This window comes from Lontra canadensis, unplaced genomic scaffold (genome assembly GCF_010015895.1).
Source record: "Lontra canadensis isolate GAN:19392208 unplaced genomic scaffold, GSC_riverotter_1.0 scaffold1, whole genome shotgun sequence".
NCBI classification, from domain to species: Eukaryota; Metazoa; Chordata; class Mammalia; order Carnivora; family Mustelidae; genus Lontra; species Lontra canadensis.
The window spans coordinates 23,533,659-23,553,844 of NW_022630995.1; the positions used below are offsets into that span (position 1 = coordinate 23,533,659).

Here is a 20,186-nt window from a genome sequence, read left to right on the forward strand (position 1 = left end):
CGGAACAGAAAGCTCAATGTGGGACTCGATCCTAGGACCCTGGGATCTTGACCTGAGCCCAAGGCAGAGGCTTAACCCACTGACTCACCCAGGTGCCCCTCCTGATTTTCTTTTATTATTTATTTATTAGTTGTTTTTTTTTTCTTAAATTGATTTATTTGACAGAGAGAGAGAAAACGAGAGTGGGAAAGGAAGAAGGAGGCTTCCCGCTGGGCGGGGAGCCCAACACCCGGCTCGATCCCAGGACCCTGGGATCATGACTTGAACTAAAGGCAGACACTTAAGGACTTAGCCACCCAGGCGCCCCACTTTCCTGATTTTAATATTGTCCTATAGTTATGCAAGATGTTGCCTTTGGGGAAAACTAAATAAAGAACACATAGGACCTGTCTGTATACTTTTTTGTAAAAAAAACTTCTTGTGAATCTATAATTATTTCAAAATAGAAAGTTTAAAAACTTCATGAGGGCTTGAGTCCTGTGTTTATTGAGATGGTAAATGACCATTGTAGTCGTTTGTCCCATCTCCTTTTTCTGACTTTCCGAAGAACTGGTGGGTCTGGGTCTTGAGAATTTCATGCAAGAAAACGGATTCTCCTTTTTTTACGTCTGTTCTTCCTATTCTCGACATGCCACCCTTCATGGTGAAATTTTTTTTAAAATGGAGAAAAACCGGGGCGCCTGGGTGGCTCAGTGGGTTAAAGCCTCTGCCTTCAGCTCAGGTCATGATCCCAGGGTCCTAGGATCGAGTCCCGCATCCGGCTCTCTGCTCCGCTTCTCTCTCTCTCTGCTTGCTTCTCTGCCTACTTGAGATCTCCGTCTGTCAAATAAATAAATAAAATCTTTAAAAAATAAATAAATAAAATTAAAAAATAAATAAAATGGAGAAAAACCTCAGAAGTTTCCAAAACCCTCTCTTCTATTTGAAGACATCTCTTCCTCCTCCACTTGCTTACCTTCACCAACACAGTAAAACTTATGGTGCACTTATTTTGTGCCAGTCACTACTGAAATTTTTAGACACCCAACTTAAAAGGAAGATGGAAAATTCTGACTTGCCTCATTCTGCAGGTCAAAGGATGAACCTTTCTTCAGGCATGACTGAACGTCAGCACATAAAACAATTTCGATCTCTTCTCTCTTGTTTTCTCTCTTCATTTCTCATCACGACTTGGTATCGTTCTAAGACAGCCCCTCTCCATGTAGCTCCCATGATCTATGTCAGACTCCCAGAGAAAAAGAAAGCCTTTGCCATAGCCCCTGTGCCAGTCCAGGTATTGTCCCTTGAATTGTACGATTTTTACAAAAGAGGGAAGTGCTGGTCTTCCAAAGGAAGGTATGTCATGCGGGCAAAAAACTATACACTCTTATGAATCATAAAAGCTGGATCTTTCAAAGGTCAGTTATCATCCCAGGTCTTCCAGCTGGTGGTGGTGTGGCCATGACTCAAAGCCAGTTAATTTAGTCCAGCTGTACTGCTCTGGTTCTCAATCCCAAGGTCTTACTGCCTCCAAGGATTCCTGCTCTTCTGGAGAAATCGTCCCAGTGCCAAACAAGATTTCTACATTTATTTTTATTTTCTACCATATGTTTATTGACTTAAAAAAAATTCTGGGTTCTGAAGTCTCCCAAACTGAGTAGAAGAAAATAGGAAAGAGAACCCAGGAAGATTCTAAGCAATGCTTTACACAGTGAAGGATCTCTTCATTATTCCCCTATGATTTAAGGGTGTATCATCATTTACAGAGTGAGATATATGCTTAAAGATTATATAATATTATAAATAAAAATTTTACAAATTATATTATTCCCTTATTCATATATATATATATACATACATATGTACGCTGTCTGCCTCTCTGCCTACTTGTGATCTCTGTCAAATAAATAAATAAATTCTTAAAAAAAAATAATATCAACTAGTATTTAACTTAGAGCAGTATGACATACATATATATACAACTTGCAGCATTTTGTGTCTGCATAATCCACTTAAAAAATCAGAGCTAAAAATATTTGAGACACTAGAGATAAAATGAGTAGTGATTACTCCTTTTATGAGACTAACTGAAATGTCACTAATTTTTATATTCAGAAACTTACTCCAGGTCTCTTTTGATTATTTTAACATTTTTTAGAACATTTTTTAGAAACATTTTTTATACCATTTTCTTCTCTTTCTTTCAATTACCTTTGACCAAATGCAATAAGATTTTTTATTTGAACATATCTATGTAAGGAAATTATGTATTTTTTCATAAGTACCAGATATCTTTAGAAAATATAATAATGTTTTAATTCATTTTTAAATAGATTGAAAACCATCTGGTGATTAAAAACTGGTTTTACAGTTTACTATATAGAAATAATAAAATTTACTTTATCTGCCCTTTTATTTTTATAGCTATCATTTAATTGTAGGTTCTGTTTTTATAAAACCTCATATGTCTGGAAGTGTTTGTTTTTCTGCCAGCTTTGCCCTGATGTGATTCATAAATATGTCAAGAAAATCTAATAAATCTTTCATTAGTATGTATTAATATTTTAATTGCAATTTAAGGAACAGAGAAGAGATTCTGCCATCAACTGATTGAATTTTTTTTTATCATCATGTTTTCAAATTAGCAGTAACAGTGCTGCTTTTCTGTATTTGTTTTGCCCTCAGAACATCTATCATGTGAAAAATCTAGCCCTGTGGGCATTGATGTGACTGCAAAAAGTTATTGACTTTTGCCTTTAAAAAATTTTCTTATTACTTTTCTTGAAAGGAATTTATCTCTAAAGACTTGGAGATAAACCTGTGCTGCTTTCAGTCTGCATGTCAACCTTCCCTAGACTGTGCTGGGAAAATTCATAGACAAAGGTTCATCCTACATGAGTACAGGCAGCAAGTAACAGGAAGTAAAGAAGATGGATGATAGGTGGTCTTAGATAAGTGGTCTTAGAGAAGACAAAACAAGACACAGACTTTTCAGCATTTTGTGAGTCTATAACTCTTATAGCTGACACTGATTTAATAAGTGCTCACTGAATGAATGAACAAATGAGTGAACGAACAAACGTCCTATAAAATATTCAAGTTGTCATTATTTCACAAATAGAATCTACTTTCCATGTTTTAGATAATGACAATATTCATGGTTAACGGTTATATCAAAGTGACCATAAAGACAAAGGTTCTCCATCTGGGTGTAAATGAAGTACTTCCTGACCTGAAAAAAAAAAAAAAAATCAAAGCTAGTGACTATAGCATAGCCATTGATACAAACATGGCTTAAGTGAATGTCTTCAAAAAGTGGGAGAGGAGGATCTCATAGTTGCCAAGAACATCCAGGAATTAGGGGTGCCTGGGTGGCTCAGTCGGTTAAGCGTCTGCCTTCAGCTCAGGTCATGAATCTAGGGTCCTGGGACCAAGCCCCGCATCAGGCTCCCTGCTCAGCGAGAAGCATGCTTCTCCTTCTCCCTCTACCTGCTCCTCTGTCTGCTTGTGCTCTCTCTGCATCTATCAAATAAATAAATAAAAATCTTTTTAAAAAAGAACACCCAGGAATTAAATAACAAATTTCAGATATTTCATGCCAAAAACAGATAAAATTTTCCTGTGCTAAATTTTTAGCAAAGACTGCCACCATCTAGTCCAACAGGTCACCATCATCGTATCTGATCTGGATTTCTTTCTTCTTTGAAAATTGAGGTATAATTCACATACCATAAAATTTATCCTCTTCATGTATGGAATTCAATGGTTTTTAGTATTTACAACACTGTGCAGCCATCACCATTGTCTAATTCCAGAACATTTTCATCACCCTAAAAGGAAACCCCCTTATTTATTAGCCACCATTTCTGTCTCTCCCCAGCCCCTGGAAACCAGTCATTTGTTTTCTGCTTCTGTGGAGCTGCCTCATACAACATGTGGCCTTTTGTGACTGGCTTCTTTGACTTAGCAAAATATTTTCAAGGTTCATCCAGGTTGTACAAGTATTAGTCCTTTATCCCTTTTTATGGCTCTCGTATGGACTTCTGCAATGTCCTCCCACCTGGTCACTCTGCCTGCATCTACTTGGGTCCTCGAGAACCTGCTCACAATTGAAGCCAGAGTAATCTTTTTCAAATATAAATCTTATCACCTCCATTATTCAAAATCTTCCAAAAGCTCTTTTACTTAGAGGAAAATTCAAACTCCTTGCCATGTCCTCCAAGAGGCTTCAATGATCAGGATCTGACCCTGTCTACTTCTCTGACCTCAACTACCGACACTCCACTCACTCTGTGCCAGTGACCTCTGCTTCTTTAACCTTTCTGGCTTGTTTCTGCCTCAGGGCCTTTGTACCTGATGATACCTTCACCTGGGCTCTTCTTTGACAATTCTTCCCAAGACTGGTCTCTTCTTATCTTTAAAGCATCAATAGGATCTCCTCAGAGAGGCAAGGTGAGATAAACCTGTTTCAAGTATCTTTCCCTTAACTCCCAGTCACCTTCTCTTAATGTATTATCTTTTTAAAATTTCTTTATTGTATTTACTACTATATGAAATTGTTTTGTTTTATCATATTATTATCTTTATCTCCTTGAAAAATCTGTCAACTCCACAAAGGCAGAGACTTTAAATGGCTTGGTCATTGCTATATCCCAAGCTTCTACAAGGGAGCCTAGAAGGTGCTTAATTAATATTGAAAGGATTGCATGACTGACTTGCCTAGAGCTTCTAAAGCTTCTAGATCTTGCCCCAATTCTCAATTCCTAAAGCTGGGTCTCTTTACCTATGACTGGACTTTCTAATGCCAACTACTTCTTGACTGGATTTGTCTCTATTGCTGACTCTCATCGTCTGACATTCAGCCCTTCCCTAACGCCCTCCGTGACAACTCTTCTGGACATCCCTATCACAGGCCAGCAGGTCCTGTTAACCCATAGGTCCATGATCAAAGTGAGCCTTCATTCTTATAGGTTTAGGGCAGAAAGCAAATTTCAGTTGCCCATTTGCAATCAAGAATGCAAGAGATAATGGGTGAGAGGAATCAGCATGGTACCCAGAATCAAACTTTCTGACTTGAACAGAGTAAGTGGGAGTACTTTAGATGCCATTCTACCCTTGATGGTACAAACTGATGTATAAGCTCAGTTTAAATAATGTGAACGTCTAGGTAGAGATTGGAACGTTTGCAACTGAATTGTTAAGTGTCCCCTGCAGAGATTCTGGGATCTAACTTCTTTGGACAGAGGGGTCCTGTGGCACCAGCTTCATTTCATTGAGTCAATTGTGGAATCCCCAATCTTTGCTCCTGGGTAAATAAAGTGTCTATCTTCATTCACTCATCTGTCTTCTCTTATGATTCAAGTCGTGTAACGGCATGACCACTAGTCTACACATCTTGTCTTAAGCATTTTTTCAAAAATAACTCATATAGAGAGAGGTAGGGGATAAGCTATAAATACGGAGAAAATATTTGCCAAACATTTAACCAACAAAATGTCCAGGGGCGCCTGGGTGGCTCAGTGGGTTAAAGCCTCTGCCTTCGGCTCAGGTCATGGTCTCAGGGTTCTGGAATGGAGCCCCGTATTGAGGTTTCTGCTCAGCAGGGAGCCTGCTTCCCCCTTTCTCTCTGCCTGCCTCTCTGCCTACTTGTGATCTCTCTCTCTGTCAAATGAATAAATAAAATCTTTTAAAAATTCCAGAAAGCATTCCTATAATGAGTAATTTTTTTTAAAAAAGGCAAAACAAAACAAAACAAAAACCCCAAAAATGCTAACAACCCAATGGGGACAAGAAACAAATGGGTATTTCACTGAAGAGAAAGTAATGATGGCCAATACATGTGTGGAAAGACACCCTCATTAATGCTGGAAACTGTAAATTAAATCCATAATGAGATGCCACACTCACCAGACTGGTAAAGCTTTTTGCAAGGAAATTTCATGCAGTGCTGGTGGAGTGCAAATTGGTATAACACACTGGAAAACAATTTCAAGCAGAGTTTAACCAGATTTTCTCCCATGATACCTCTACTTCTAAGTATATACCTGTGAAAACTCTCGCACATGTGCACCAAGGGACATCTACAAGGACATTCAGAGCCGCCAGGTTCACGCAGAAAACACTTGTAATACCTAAGTTGTTTCTTTTGCTGTCCTGCCAGGGGGTATAAAAAGCATTGAGGGCACTATTTTCAGGCTTCTCTGTTCTCACTGACATCTCACTCCCCACAGGCTGCTGAGGCTAGCTATCCTCTAGTGCCCCTCCAGGAAACACAAGGAAGACTGGGGAATCAGAGCCATCTCCATCCGCTGACAGCTTTTGCACTACCTTATTACTACTTTGGGAATAAATCAAAGCATAAGCAATCTTGACGCGAATCTGCTCTCATCCATCCTTGATTCTGAACCATGACTCTAATCCAGCCTTGTTCATGTGCTAACATGAACTGTATCATGAACTGTATCAGATACATGAACATGTATCTGAATACAGATAACTTAAAAAAAGGTAGTGAATATTTTTTTTTCACATTACCTGTCAGGATTATATACCTGCCTCCATTATTGACTATCCCAACCTGCCTTGTAAGACAGCTCTTTGAGTATGGATTTGGGTCCTTCACCAAGTTCTAATTTCCTTTAGGGAAGTTCCTCCTGTTACTTAATGTTCTAGTCCTTAAGGGCATGCTTTGCCTATAGTGGGTGGCATAGTGCACATCTAATGCATTAAAATCTCCAACTTAGAGAAGGAACGTCTTCACAGAGGGGCCTGCCTCACAGGCTGATATCCTCGGGCAGTTTAACATCTCCAAGCATCATCAGATGAAAATCATAATACTTTTATATCCCAGAGATGCCATGAGTGTTATATTAAATAGCATGGGAAGATGTCTCTTAAACGTTAATTACGTCCTTTCTATCTTTTCCTGGGTTCCTTTCGAAAGGAGGTCAAATGAGATCAGTCTTCCCTCCTTCTGTAGAAGGAAATTAAAACAGTGTCAGCCAGTATTCCTGGGAGAGGCTGCTTCCTGGACATTTCTACCTAGGAAGTAAAGGAAAGTATGGAGGGGGGTAGCCAAGCTGCCATCGCCCTAGAAATCAGAAGGCAACGGGTAGGGAGTGACGGAAACGCATAGAAAAAGGAGTAACCTTGGGCTTGGAAATCCACAGGACAGTCACAGACCTTCCAGACCTATTGGAAATATATGTGTGGTCAAATCTCAGCAATCCTTTCTTCTAGACCTGCTTCACCAAGTAAGTGCATTTCCCTAAATGATCTCAGACCTTGCAGGAATTTGGGGCACACCAACATCACTACGGCTCTGATAGGCACCTCGCTGGTGCTGGGGGCTGGGGATGAACGAGTGAGCAGGACAGAAGTGCTTCTACAGAGGCGGAGGCACGCACAGTCGGTGGGGGGCACAGAAGTCTTTCCTAGGGGCAGAATAAGGGGCGTCCCAGCCAGACGTGAGAACTGAGAGCGTCGCCACCACCAACCTTAAAATCCCCGATCCCAGCCTCTTCGGGCCTCCTGGTTTGCCATCCTCCTTGGCTCCCAGTCAAACCCTTGCCAAGAAGCTAACAGACGTGCACTGTTTTATTTCCACGCTCACCCCAGAGCCCAGAGGGCACGCAGAGAGAATGCGCGGTGCCCTGAGTCAGAACTATGACCGGGGGCGGATCCCGCTGCGGGTGGGGGGTCGGGGGCGGGCAGCGGGTCGCTAGTGACGCGACGGAGGCCGGGGGCGGTGGGCCGCGAGGTGACGCGCGTGGGGCCCGCGCCGTCCCAGCCCACGTGTCCGCGAGATTTAAAAGTTGGCGGCGCGCGGGGAGGTCCGCTTGGCCGCGGAGCCCCGCGAGCTGCGCGCAGAAGACACAGAGGCACTGCCAGGCTCCCGCGTGGAGTGCTGGCCCGGGCAGCGCAGAGTCCGAGCCCCGAGCCTCCCTCCAGCGCCGAGATGCCGCAAGCAGCCAGCCGCCGCCGCCCCGCGGCCGCCCCGGGACAGGTGGCCGCCGCGTCCCGGCCCCTGCTGCTGCTGCTGCTGCCGCTGCTCGCCTGCTACGTGGGCACCTGCCTAGGTAAGCGGGCCCCGCGCGCCTCCCGGGCTCCCTCCACCCTCCCGCCCCGCGCCCGCCGCTTCTCGAGCCTTTCCCCCTGCCACCTGCCGCGCCCTCTTCCCTCCCTTTCTCGCCTCTTCCGTTGGTTTCTGGTTCTCTCCTTCCCCTGCTGCTGTGGGGCTCCCCAGCTTCTCGCCTTTGATGACCCGCGCGCGTCGCTGTCCGCGGGCGGCGAGCGGAGCAGGTGCGAGTGGCCCGGCCAGAGCGCAGTCCCTGCAGGGCCGAAATCCCCAGGCCCCCGGTGGCCTATGGTTGGCGGAAACTTGCAGGGCTCCCTCGCACTCGGGTCGTCCCTGGCCCGTGGCCGGTGAAAACTGACATAAATTAACAGTGAAAATTAAAATGCATTCCCTTTCACTGCAATTACTGGAGGGACTGATGGCTAAAGTAAAACGAGAGTTTGATACTTCACCTGCTGGTGCCGGGTCAACGTGGATAGGGCCCATCTTTAGTGAATGAACTCCATCCACATAACCCGCGCGGTCCCCCTTCTAGGTGGGCTCTGTGCCGTTTGGGTTTTGACGCACCAGATCAGGAAAAAAAGAATGGAGACCTTTTTTTTTTTTCTTTTTTTTTAAAAGATTTTATTTATTTGACAGAGAGAAAGAGAGAACAAGCAGGAGGAGGGGTAGGAGGAGGGAGAAACAGACTCTCCCTGAAGCAGGGAGCCCAAGACCCTGAGATCAGGATCTGAGCCAAAGGCAACAGCTTAAGGGACTGAGCAACCCAGGTGCCCTGGAGACTTTTTTTTTTAAACATACAATTGGAGAGGCAAGTGGGCAAGCCTGGCTTTCAGTCCATGCTTACAGCTAAAGCCAGTGAAGGCAAATGTGACTTGATAAAACAGGGACTTCCTGTTCTTGACCTAGAGAAAAGAAGTGGGAAAAGCAAAGGCGAGGTCAGGGAAGGGTGTCTGAAGCTTGCAGACAAGGTAGAGCTGAGCCCAGCACCTGCCAATGGGGAGATCACTTCCCTATTCCCTAAATATTATTTTTCCAGGTACCTTGAGGGATCCATCCTTTACCTCTCACCTTTGACCCAGAGTCCCCCCCAACCCCGCCCCCAGGGCCAGCCACTGTCTCGCTAAGATCACGAATTTTCTAACTGCACAGCAGCGTCTCTGAGTTTCCCTCTGCTCTCCTGTCAGTGAGGCAAAGGTAGGCAGACCATCTCATCATTGTCCAGAGCACTGGGGACTTGAAACCATAACTCCCGGGACCTTTCAGAGCCTGCAGGCCAGCCCTCAATTAGAGGTAGAAAGACTGAAGCAAGTCTTCTTTTCCAGTGGGTTTATTTTTATCGCTGTCCTTTCATTGTTTTGGGTTTTTTCCCCCTTTCCTGGGGGCATTGGAGAAGGGGGCAAGGAAAATGGGGCCCTTTGGCTGTGGGATCTAAGCAGTCAGAAGCTAGTCTTAACCTTCTCCATCACAGAGCCAGCAATAATACAGCATAACTTATGCAAAGTAATATGAATATTTTTCTGTTTTAAATTTGTTATTAGTAGAATTAGGATGGCAGCCTTTATCTACCTTATTAAGGAAACAGATAATTACAGTTTTTTTGATAATTATAGTTTTAAAAGTGTCTTTTTTTTCTGTAAAGCAAATGTACTTGCCATGCACATTACATGTTGTATGTTTACAGTGATATTTGCATCAGCTGGGGATACCTGCTTTTTGGGAAGAGGGGGAATTTTCAGGCCACTGGTGATCAAGCAGAAACTGTGGAAAGCTGCTTTCTAAAAAGGACAAGTCTTGGGTTTTATTTCAGAAAAGAGTGTTTCTGCTGGCTGGCCAATCATCTCATCAATATCCCTAGTATTTCTCAAGCAAAGGGATAAGATGCCTTTCTCACTGCACAGAGACCCCCTAGACTACCATTTTGTATCTTTTCCCCCTTTAGACCTGCTCTTGATATTTTAAAAACCTAATCTTATCTCTCTAAAGATGTGAGAGAGAGGAGAGAGGGGAGACATAAAGTGTGATCTTCCCTAGTCCCGAGTCCCTAAAAATGGCCCTGGAGGGGAAGCACGCCATGTATGACCGAACTTGGGAGATAATCCACCAAGATTAATCACTATGCAGGATGCAACTGGTTGTACCTAAAAAAAACAGTGAAACAAACATCACAAAGCCAGAGGGAAGTAAGACAGTGTCAGTAAGTGGAGCAGCCTTGGCAAGACGAGTCAGCAGAGCCTGCAACAACAATGCGAGACAAAGAACCGGCCACAGGTTTAGTGGATGGAAACGGTTTATGCTTCAGAGAACATTATTAAAATAAAGAAGGAAATTTCCTAAAAGAGGGTCCATTTTGGATAACTGCAACAGACTTTGATTTGGTTTGTGACAGCAAGTGATCAAAATACCCGAGACTAAATTAAGAAGTGTTTTTTTTTTTCTGGATGCCTGGGTGACTCCGTCAGTTACGTGTCTGCCTTCAGCTCAGTCATGATCTCAGGGTGGTGGGATCGAGTCTTGCATCAAGCTCTTTGCTCAGCGGGGAGCCTGCTTCTTCCTCTGCCCCTGCCCCTGCTCATGCTCCCTCCTTCTCTCTCTCTGACAAATAAATAAAATCTTAAAAAAAACCCCAAAACTGCTTTTTCCTACTCTGACCCCTACTTATTGAGTAATTCTTAAAATTCAGTCAACAAGAAGTTTCTCCCTTTCCAAACCCTATACTCGTTAAGTTCAAGCGATGAGAAAAGAAAATTAGCACCACTTTTAGAATAATCAAATCTGTTTTTCGGAGAAAGACAAATACTAAAAGATCTGACTTATATGTGGAATCTACAAAAACCCCAACAAAACAAAATCAAGCAAGGGGCGCTTGGGTGGCTCAGTGGGTTAAAGCCTCTGCCTTTGGCTTAGGTCATGATCTCAGGATCCTGGGATGGAGCCCTGCATTGGGCTCTCTGCTCAGCAGGGAGCCTACTCCCCCTACCCCCCGGCCTCTGCTTCTCTCTGCCTGCTTGTGATCTCAATCAAATGAATAAATAAAATATTTTTAAAAAATCAAGCAAAATATGTGAATACAGAGAATAGATGGGTGGTTCATAGAGGTGGAGAGGTGCGTGTGTGAAATGGGTAAACGGAGTCAAAAGGTACAAACTTCCAGCTATAAAATAGATCGGCCACAGGCATGTAATGTTCAGCATGGGCACTATATGGTCTATTTCAAAGCTGCTAAGAGTAAATCTTAGGAGTTCTCATCACAAGAAAAAATCTGTAACTATGTATGTGATGGATGTTAACTAGACTTATTGTGGTGATCATCTCACAATATATACAAATTTAGGATCATTATGTTGTGAACTAATATAATGTTGTATGTAAGTTATACCGCAATAAAAAGGTCAATGTTTCTTTCTCTTACAGAGGTGTATTGACAGATACAAAAGTTGTCTATCCATATTATTTGCATTAGTTAGACTGTGCAACATAAGACTAAAGGTTTCACTTTACTAGATAGTACGTAAGTATAAATATCTCAAAACTCACCAAAAACAGTGCAGTTTTCAGGATCTCGAAGATAAGGGCAATGTCTCTGACTATATTGGAGGAAGTGTCTAGTACTCTTATTTGACAGTATAAAGCCCATATCTAGGGTATCTTGGGGGAGAACATCACACCAACTTTGGTTGACAGATACACAAAGGAGAGAAAAATAATTCCCCCTAAGGTTTGGGTTTGGCACTAGGCTATTAGTGGGTTTCTAAAGTTGAAAGCATTTTAAAATGTTGGCTCCTCTAACTTTTTTACCCTGAGACTGTATTTACATGTGTTGGGTAAGAGCCACAAAGTACCCCTTTTTGATTACATAAGAGCTTGGGACTAAGTTAGATATAATGGCGATTTCTGTGTGGCCCGGAGCAGGCTTGGGGGCATGGAAGGAGGCAAGCTCATGGTTGTTGGTGAGGTAGTGTGGAGGAAGGAGGGTGGGAGACCGGCAGGCATAGGAAGAACATAAAATTGTATCCTTTGCGCAGGAACACCTGTGAAACAAACAGCAGTAGAGTGAGTGGAGAAATCAAAAGTAAATGCCGGTAAAGACTGAATCCAAAGAATGGAAATCTTTGCGTTTTCCCTTTGCATCAGTACTTGGTTCTGGTTTGGTTCTTTAAAGTCGACTCCTGCTCTCACCCTCCATCCTCTTCCTCTCACCTCCTTATTACTCAAGTCTTAGTAACTGTAGACAAGCCGCGTGTCCAAGTTGTGAGGAAAGGGTCAATGGCCTTTTAGACCGTTTTCCTGAGAACGTTCATATCCTCCTTTAGGAAAGATTCAGACTCGTTAAAGAGAAGCTTAGACCCAAAATGTTTCTTGGAGCTGCTTAGTTCTGTTGAATAAAGAGGCAATCCTCCATTTCTTTCTTTTTTAAAAACTTTTTAAATTTTTTTTTTTTTAGAGATTTCATTTATTTGATAGAACACAGCAAGAGAGGGAATGCAAGCAGGAGAGTGGGAGAGGGAGAAGCAGTCTTCCTGCTGAGCAGGGAGCAGGGAGCCTGATGTGAGGCTCAATCCCAGCAATCTCCACACTGAGTGCAGAGCCCGACATGGGGCTTGATCCCAGGACCCCTTGATCATGACCTGAACAGAAACCAAGAGTCAGACACGTAACCAACCGAGCCACTCAGGTGCCCCAGCTCAGTGAGTTTTAAGTAGACTTCTAGAACTGTCCAGTTATGACAATAATACAATTTTCCATATAACTCCCCCAAAATCCGTTATGTCCATGTGCAGTCAGTCTCTATTCCTACCCCCAGCTCCAGGAAACTACCAGTCCTTCTGTTAATATGGATATGCCTTTTCTGGACATTCTATGTAATAGAATCATACAATATTTGTGTTTTGTTTTGTTTTGTTTTGCATCTGGCTTATTTGATTTAGCATAATATGTAGGTGATTCCTCTTTGATGCAGCATATATTAATACTTCATTCCTTTTTATTGCGCAAGTAGTATTCCATATGTGCACTCACCACGTTTTGTTTATCTCTTTTCAGATAACAGACATTTGGATTGTTTCCACTCTGGGGCTCTTAGAATAATGCTGCTATGCACGTTCATAGATGTGTAGAAAAAAGAAATCCACTCTTTATGTCTTTGAAATGCTATTAAGGCTTATTTAATAATTATGTATCCTTATGCTAAGTCAAATGCTGAAATATCTAGTTGAAATAAGAGGGTAATGATGTACAGTGAAAATGAAAAATGGCATCCAAAACTGAATTATATATAAATGTTTAACTTTAGAATAAATACCATAAAAATAACATGTAAGTATAACTTTATTTTTAGGTGCTCCAGTATTATCTCAAGGATTACAGCCTGAACAAGAAAGACAGCTGTGGAATGAGGTAAAGCATTGTCCCTATACATTAGTGGAAACTTTATCTTCTTTGAAATTATCAAATGAAATAAGATAATTGAATTTGGGAACAACTATAAGTTTACTAATATTCTGATATCATAACATTCAGAATTATTATTCTTTTGAAATGAAAGAAGGAAAGATGAATAGAAACAAAACAATTATAGTAAATGGTAAAGTGAGATGGCAAAAATAAGCCCTAATAATAATTCAATATTGTGAATGTACCAAAAATACCACCTAAGGACAGAAATTCGCAGATTGGAATTTTTTTTAGAGATCCAACAATATGTTGTCTATGAAAGTCACACTTAAGGGCACCTGGGTGGCTCGGTGGGTTAAGCCCCTGCCTTCAGCTCAGGTTATGATGTCAGGGTCCTGGGATCGAGCCCCACATTGGGCTCTCTGCTCAGCAGGGAACCTGGCTTCCCCCTCTCTCTGCCTGCCTCTCTGCCGACTTGTGAACTCTCTCTCTGTCAAATAAATAAATAAAATATTAAAAAAAAAAGGTCACACTTAAAAAAGAAAAAAAGTCCAAGCAAAAAGATGGAAAAGGACATACCAAGCAAATATGAATTGCAAGAAAATTGGAGTATCAGTCTTAACATCTGATAAAATAAAAGCCAGATAAACAAACGATCTTAGCAAAGAGGGACCTTGTTTTATGATTTTAGTAAATTATGCTCAGTATCTCAGTATGCGCAGATCTTAAATTATATTCAGTGTCTTATGTTGATAAAAGAACAGCAAGGTAAAAGATACAGCCATTATTAATATGTATTTTTAAAAACTCAAAATTTACTTAATATCTAATAGAACTTCAGGGGAGAATAGATCAGTGAACATTTGTAGTTAGAGATTTTAATACACCTGTTCAAAACCGATGTTAAAACAAATGACATCAATAGATATAACAAAGATATAACCATACAATTAATAAGTTTAATCTATTCGAAATATTTTTTAAAACATACACTAAATAGTATATACATTCTTTTTGGGCATAATTGGAACATTAAACAAAAAGATGCCATGTGTTAGGGCACAAAGAAAATTTCCACAAGTTAAAAAGGAACCATTTTAAACGTTTTCCAGTCATAATGCAATAAAATTAGAAATTAACAACACAAGTATAACTTCAGTATCCCAACTGTTTGGAAAATAAGTAACGTTTTGGTAAATAATCCCAGGCTAAAGAGGAAATTACAAAATAGTTAGAATTAAATGACATAAAAAATTCTAAGTCAAAATTTGGGGGTGCCTGGCTGGCTCGGTCAGTAGAGCACGCAACTCTTAATCTCAGGGTTGTGAGTTCAAGCCCCATGTGGGGTGTAGTTGGACTAGAAATGCCTGAGAGTAAATGCTCCCACCCCTGAGAATACCCCTCAATTGCTAACCCAAGGGAGTTGGTAGATAAATACCTCAGCTGCCTCTTCCCTGGGTTGGGATAACAGATGTGCTCTGCATTGGCTCCTAGAGTTCCCCAGACAGACTGATCCCAGTTAGGCATGGTGGTAATCCACTCGATAACATATACTTTATGGCATTCCTTCTCTTCCCTGTTTATCTTCTTCGCTATTCCACTAGTGCTTCTGGGATCATCTCCCTAATAACCTACTCATATCCACATCACTATCTCAAGGTCTCTTTCTGCGAAAACCCTAACTAAGGCAGAAATGCACAACTTACAATAAAAGTACCATTAAAAATCAGAGGGAAAACCACAGATTGCTTGGCAAGTGAAGGTGAGGAACTGGCTCGCTGTATGGAGAGAAATAAAACTAACACCCCACGACTTTTTATACATTTTGTAATGTATAAAATAACAAATCACTATGTTGCACCCCTGAAATTAATACATTGTGTGCCAATTATTCTTCAATTAAAAAAACTAAGGGGGATCCAAGTGGATTAAAGATCTAAATATAAAGGGTAAATTATAAGAATTAATAGAATCTATCTTTTTTATTAGGACAGTATCTTCGTGAGCTAGGAGCAGGGAATGACTTCTAAAACAAAATTGCAAATATAAATCATGAGGCCAAAAAGATGATGGATTGAATTACATTAAAAGTAAAGATTTCTTTCAAAAGGACTACATTTACAAAGTAAGAGCTTTTGAAAGATGTTGGCTGTGTCTCCACACTGAGTGCAGAGCCTGACATGGGGCTTGATCTCAGGACCTCTTGATCATGACCATAAAATACATAAAATGGGTAGTGCCAACTGCTACACAATCTCTAATAGCAAGAAAGCTCATAAAGTCTGTTATAAGGTTCTCTGCCTTGATATATCAAAATACATGCCAGAGGTATATAAACAAGAAGAATAATTTGGATAACAGAGATTAATGTATAATTCAGAAACATTTATTTTAGCTGGAAACCATATTTCTGTGGAAAATTTTTGAAATTAAATTTTAGATGATAAAGCTGGGAAAAACTAGAATTGTAAAACACTATAAATTCTTTTACAGGAAGAGATATTTAAAGAAATTAAGACACTAAAAGATGTGCTTTTCCGCTGGAGGTTTTAAAAATGACTGAGCTATCCAGACACTAGAAACACGTCCTTTTCGAACCTTGTATGGAGACCTAACCATTTTCAAACAAATTCATCAACAGACTCTACAGAGTTCTCAAAAGCAATTAGTGGCTCTTAAACCCATTAGGGCCACAAGCCGAGTAAAATGAACGAATGCTTATCCAAACGGAAAGTGGGTGAGCAGTGTTGCTGTGCCTTTCAAAGAAAAAAGAACAAAGACTGAAGAGCTTTGCAATTATCTCCTAATTTGATTAATTGGTGTTTTTTCTTATTCTGATATTTTTCTCCAAACAACACTGATGCACTGATTAGTTAGCCCTTAGGTTCAAGGGTCTGCTGTTCTTGGACAAGGCCACCTCACCTTGGCACGCAGCCTGTTCTGCAGGTGGACAACTTTGCCTTTGAGTGGGTGGTATCTTCAGATACCTAAGTACCACAAAAACCTTGCAGGAGGGATCGGTTCCTCCGACCCTGCTGACGCAAACTAAGTAACATTTAAGGGTGATATATTAAAGCACTGGTCATAATTCAAGGCTTTAGAAAGGTATCTTTTTGCCTTTCCCCTCTCAATTGATTTTATTTTCTTTCTACAAGTTCAATGTTACTTAAAGAATATTTATTGAGCACTTATTCCTGACACGTTGGATATGCCATATCCTGTGCGCATATGTGTGTGTGTGTCTTTATAGTTGTGACTCTGGATTTGCATGGTATGGAAGAGGGGCAGGTGGGTGGGCACAAGGGATGAGAAGAATTAAAAAAACTTAAGGGTCTGCCTTCAGCTTGGGTCATGATCTCAGGGTTCTGGGATAGAGCCCCACGTGCAGGTCGGGCTCTCTGCTCGGCAGAAAGCCTGCCCCTCTCCCACTCCCCCTGCTTGTGTTCCCTCTCACTGTGTCTCTCTCTCTCTCTCTGTCAAATAAATAAATAAATAAAATCTTTTAAAAAATTCCCTAAATATTTGTGATATATGGAGAACATGACAGGCTCTGTGAGGATAAAAAGGAAAGAGACATTAAGACTTTGGTCTTCTATAATATTGTATACCTTCCTTATTCTCTAGATTAGAGAATCATTTGTTAAAGTACATGTTCATCTTGGAAGCAATAGGAGCATGAGGAATTATGGCCAAAGAGTATGATTATCCCCTCTTCTGTATAGTATAAGAATGGAAACAAAATTAACCTGATCAACAAAGAATTCCAAGATGTTATACCATAAACAGGACTCCAGTTATATTATCCCAGACAGACAAGAAATCAGTACCATTTTTTCCAGTCCCATTTTAAAAGGCCACCGAAGAATTAAATGCCATAAACTACTCCAGACATCCAGCTTTAGTGCTAAACTTCGCAGCACAGTTCTTTAATGATTAATATAAATCTCTTATACTACAGTTTAAAGTCTTTCAATTTTTCTCTTTAGGATAAAGACTGAAAACAGCTGTCAACTGTAGTTCACTAAACCTTATTTTTTTAATCTGTAAAGATTTCTTTATTTCAACCACAGCAGCTAATATTCCCTACTTCTAACTGCAGCCATGACAAAAATACAATAGTATTTTCTTGTATTGCCACCTCCTTTTTCATAAAGACGATTTGATATCACGTTTTATTTATAGAATTCAAAATGTTCCTTAGTACTACAAAACACAGGTGATTCCCTGAACATCTATTTCATGGTAACATACATCAGTGTTAATCAGTCAGCCACAAACAGTATCTCCATTTAGATTTTCATCATATATTGTGTATTATATTGTTGTTAATCTTCAAAGGAAAATTAGATATGCACAAATCCCACTGAATGAAGAAGGCTGTCATGTAATCTTTGCTTCAGCCGCAATCGTCCACATGATTTCATACACCCACGAGAAGTACAGGTATTTCATAAAGTGATTGGACAGTAGAAATACATTAAAATTTGCTAGTTACAAATGCCAAATAGGGTCAGTATGAAAAAACATGTTGTCATTAATTATGCTTTTCCAAAAATCCATCCCCTTTACCTTTTATTTTTTTTTTATTTTTTTTTTAAAGATTTTATTTATTGATTTGACAGAGAGAGATCACAAGTAGACAGAGAGGCAGGCAGAGAGAGAGAGAGGGAAGCAGGCTCCCTGCTGAGCAGAGAGCCCGATGCGGGACTCGATCCCAGAACCCTGAGATCATGACCTGAGCCGAAGGCAGCGGCTTAACCCACTGAGCCACCCAGGCGCACTCCCCTTTACCTTTTAAAGCAGACTAGCAAATATGTTATCTACACATTTAACTCATATTCCCTATAGTAAATATTCTGACTTAAACTAATGTCTGAAAAGAGTGATTGACTGACTTCTACTGTTAACTGTGACATTTATTGACATTTGATGTTCCATGAAATACTTCTCTAAATTTTTTCTATCTGTAAAGTTATTTTCCTTTAGGCACTCCCTCGTGTTTTCTTTTCTTTTCTTTCTTTTTTTCTTTTTTTTTTTTAAGATTTTATTTATTTATTTGACAGAGAGAGATCACAGGTAGAGAGGCAGGCAGAGAGAAGGGGGGGAAGCAGGCTCCCTGCTGAGCAGAGAGAGCCCAATGCGGGCTGGATCCCAGGACCCTGAGATCATGACTTGAGCCCAAGGCAGAGGCTTTAACCCACTGAGCCACCCAGGTGCCCCTCCCTCGCGTTTTCTAAGGTGTATTTTTTTTTAAAACAAAGGTCTTTCCTCTTTCATTACATTTCTAGAGTTTGAATCTAGAGTGACTTTGGGGACACTGAGTAATGACTGAATTTCAGTTAAAGGCTTTGCCACTTTGTTTACATGTTACGGTTTCTCTCCTGTATGAGATCTATGATGGTGAGTAAGTCGTGAGTTCCAGCAAGAGGCTTGCCACAAATCTTTGTGTTTACAAGGTTTCTCCTCAGTTTGAACTCCGTGTTGTGAATAAGGGTTGAGAAGTCCTTAAAGATTTTACCACGTCCTTTACACTAATAAGGCTTCTCTCTAATTCCATGATACTGAATGAGGTTTCACCACTGATCAAAGGGCTTCCAGATTCTTCATATTTGTAAAATTTCACTCCAGTATAAATTCTCTGGTAATGACTCAGGGATTAGCATTGTTTAAAGGCTTGCTGAATTCTTTAACTGACACTCAAGACTTACTCAACAGCAAAGAATTCAGAAATCTATAAACTTGATAAATGTGGGATGATGCTTAACCATCCGTCAGTGCTCAACAACTATCAGAGTATCAATCACGAGGAAGAACTTCACCTGTGTAGCAAACTGAGGCTTTACAGAGGAGTCAAACATAAAAAACTACCACAGCCCATAGGGGAAGGGAAGGAAAAATAAAATAAGGTGAATCAGAGAGGTAGACGAACCATAAGAGACTCTTAACCCTAGGAAACAAACTGAGGGTTGCTGGAGGGGAGGTGGGTGGGGGATGGGACAGCTGGATGATGGACGTTAAGGAACATTAAGGAGGGCACTTGAATAATGAGCACTGGGAGTTGTATGCAACTGATGGATCATTGAGTTCTACCTCTGAAATAATATAGTGTATATTAATTAATTGAATTTAAATAAAAATTTTTAAAAAACTACCAGAGGCTTTATAACGCAGAGAGAATAGATCAATACAGTGGGTCTGAGGAAAAGTTTAAGCAAGGCTCAAATGCTGATATACGGCTGAGGACTCACTTTCCAGAGAACCATTATAAATGTAGTAAACGTGCGAAGGTCTTTCCTGAAAGCTCAGAACTTATAATACATGAGAGTATCCGTTTTGGAGAGAAACCTTATAAATGTAATGAATGTAGGGAAAATTTTTAGCCAATCCTCCAAACTTGCTGAACATCAGAGAATTCAGGTTGGAAAAGCCCATATAGATGTAATAAATCTGGGAAAGTCTTTGGTCAGTGGTTACGTCTAAGTAGACGGAAGACAGCCCGAACTGGAGGAAAACTTACAAAAGTGAACTTACAAAACCTTTACTGATTCCGTAGTAAACCACTGAACTCCAACCCTTTCCTAATGCTGGCTCCTTGCTAGAGAACTGGTAGCTGTTGTGTAGAGTTTTTTCTGTGTATTATTTATCAATTAGCACTTATGCTATTATCATGTTAATTAATTTTTTAAAAGATTTTTTATTTATTTGACACTGAGAGAGATCACAAGTAGGCAGAGAG

At 40.7% G+C, this 20,186-nt stretch overlaps 1 protein-coding gene across 1 annotated transcript in view; it reads left to right on the forward strand.

Moving 5' to 3' along the window:
- Positions 1-4,764: 4,764 nt before the first annotated feature.
- The window catches only part of NMU (neuromedin U), a 29,917-nt gene continuing 14,495 nt past the window's right edge, over positions 4,765-20,186 (forward strand). Inside the window, exons 1-3 of the mRNA XM_032869507.1 lie at positions 4,765-4,916; positions 7,693-8,057; positions 13,395-13,453. Coding sequence (XP_032725398.1) covers positions 4,765-4,916; positions 7,693-8,057; positions 13,395-13,453 — 576 coding nt within the window. The remainder of the gene's footprint in view (positions 4,917-7,692; positions 8,058-13,394; positions 13,454-20,186) is intronic.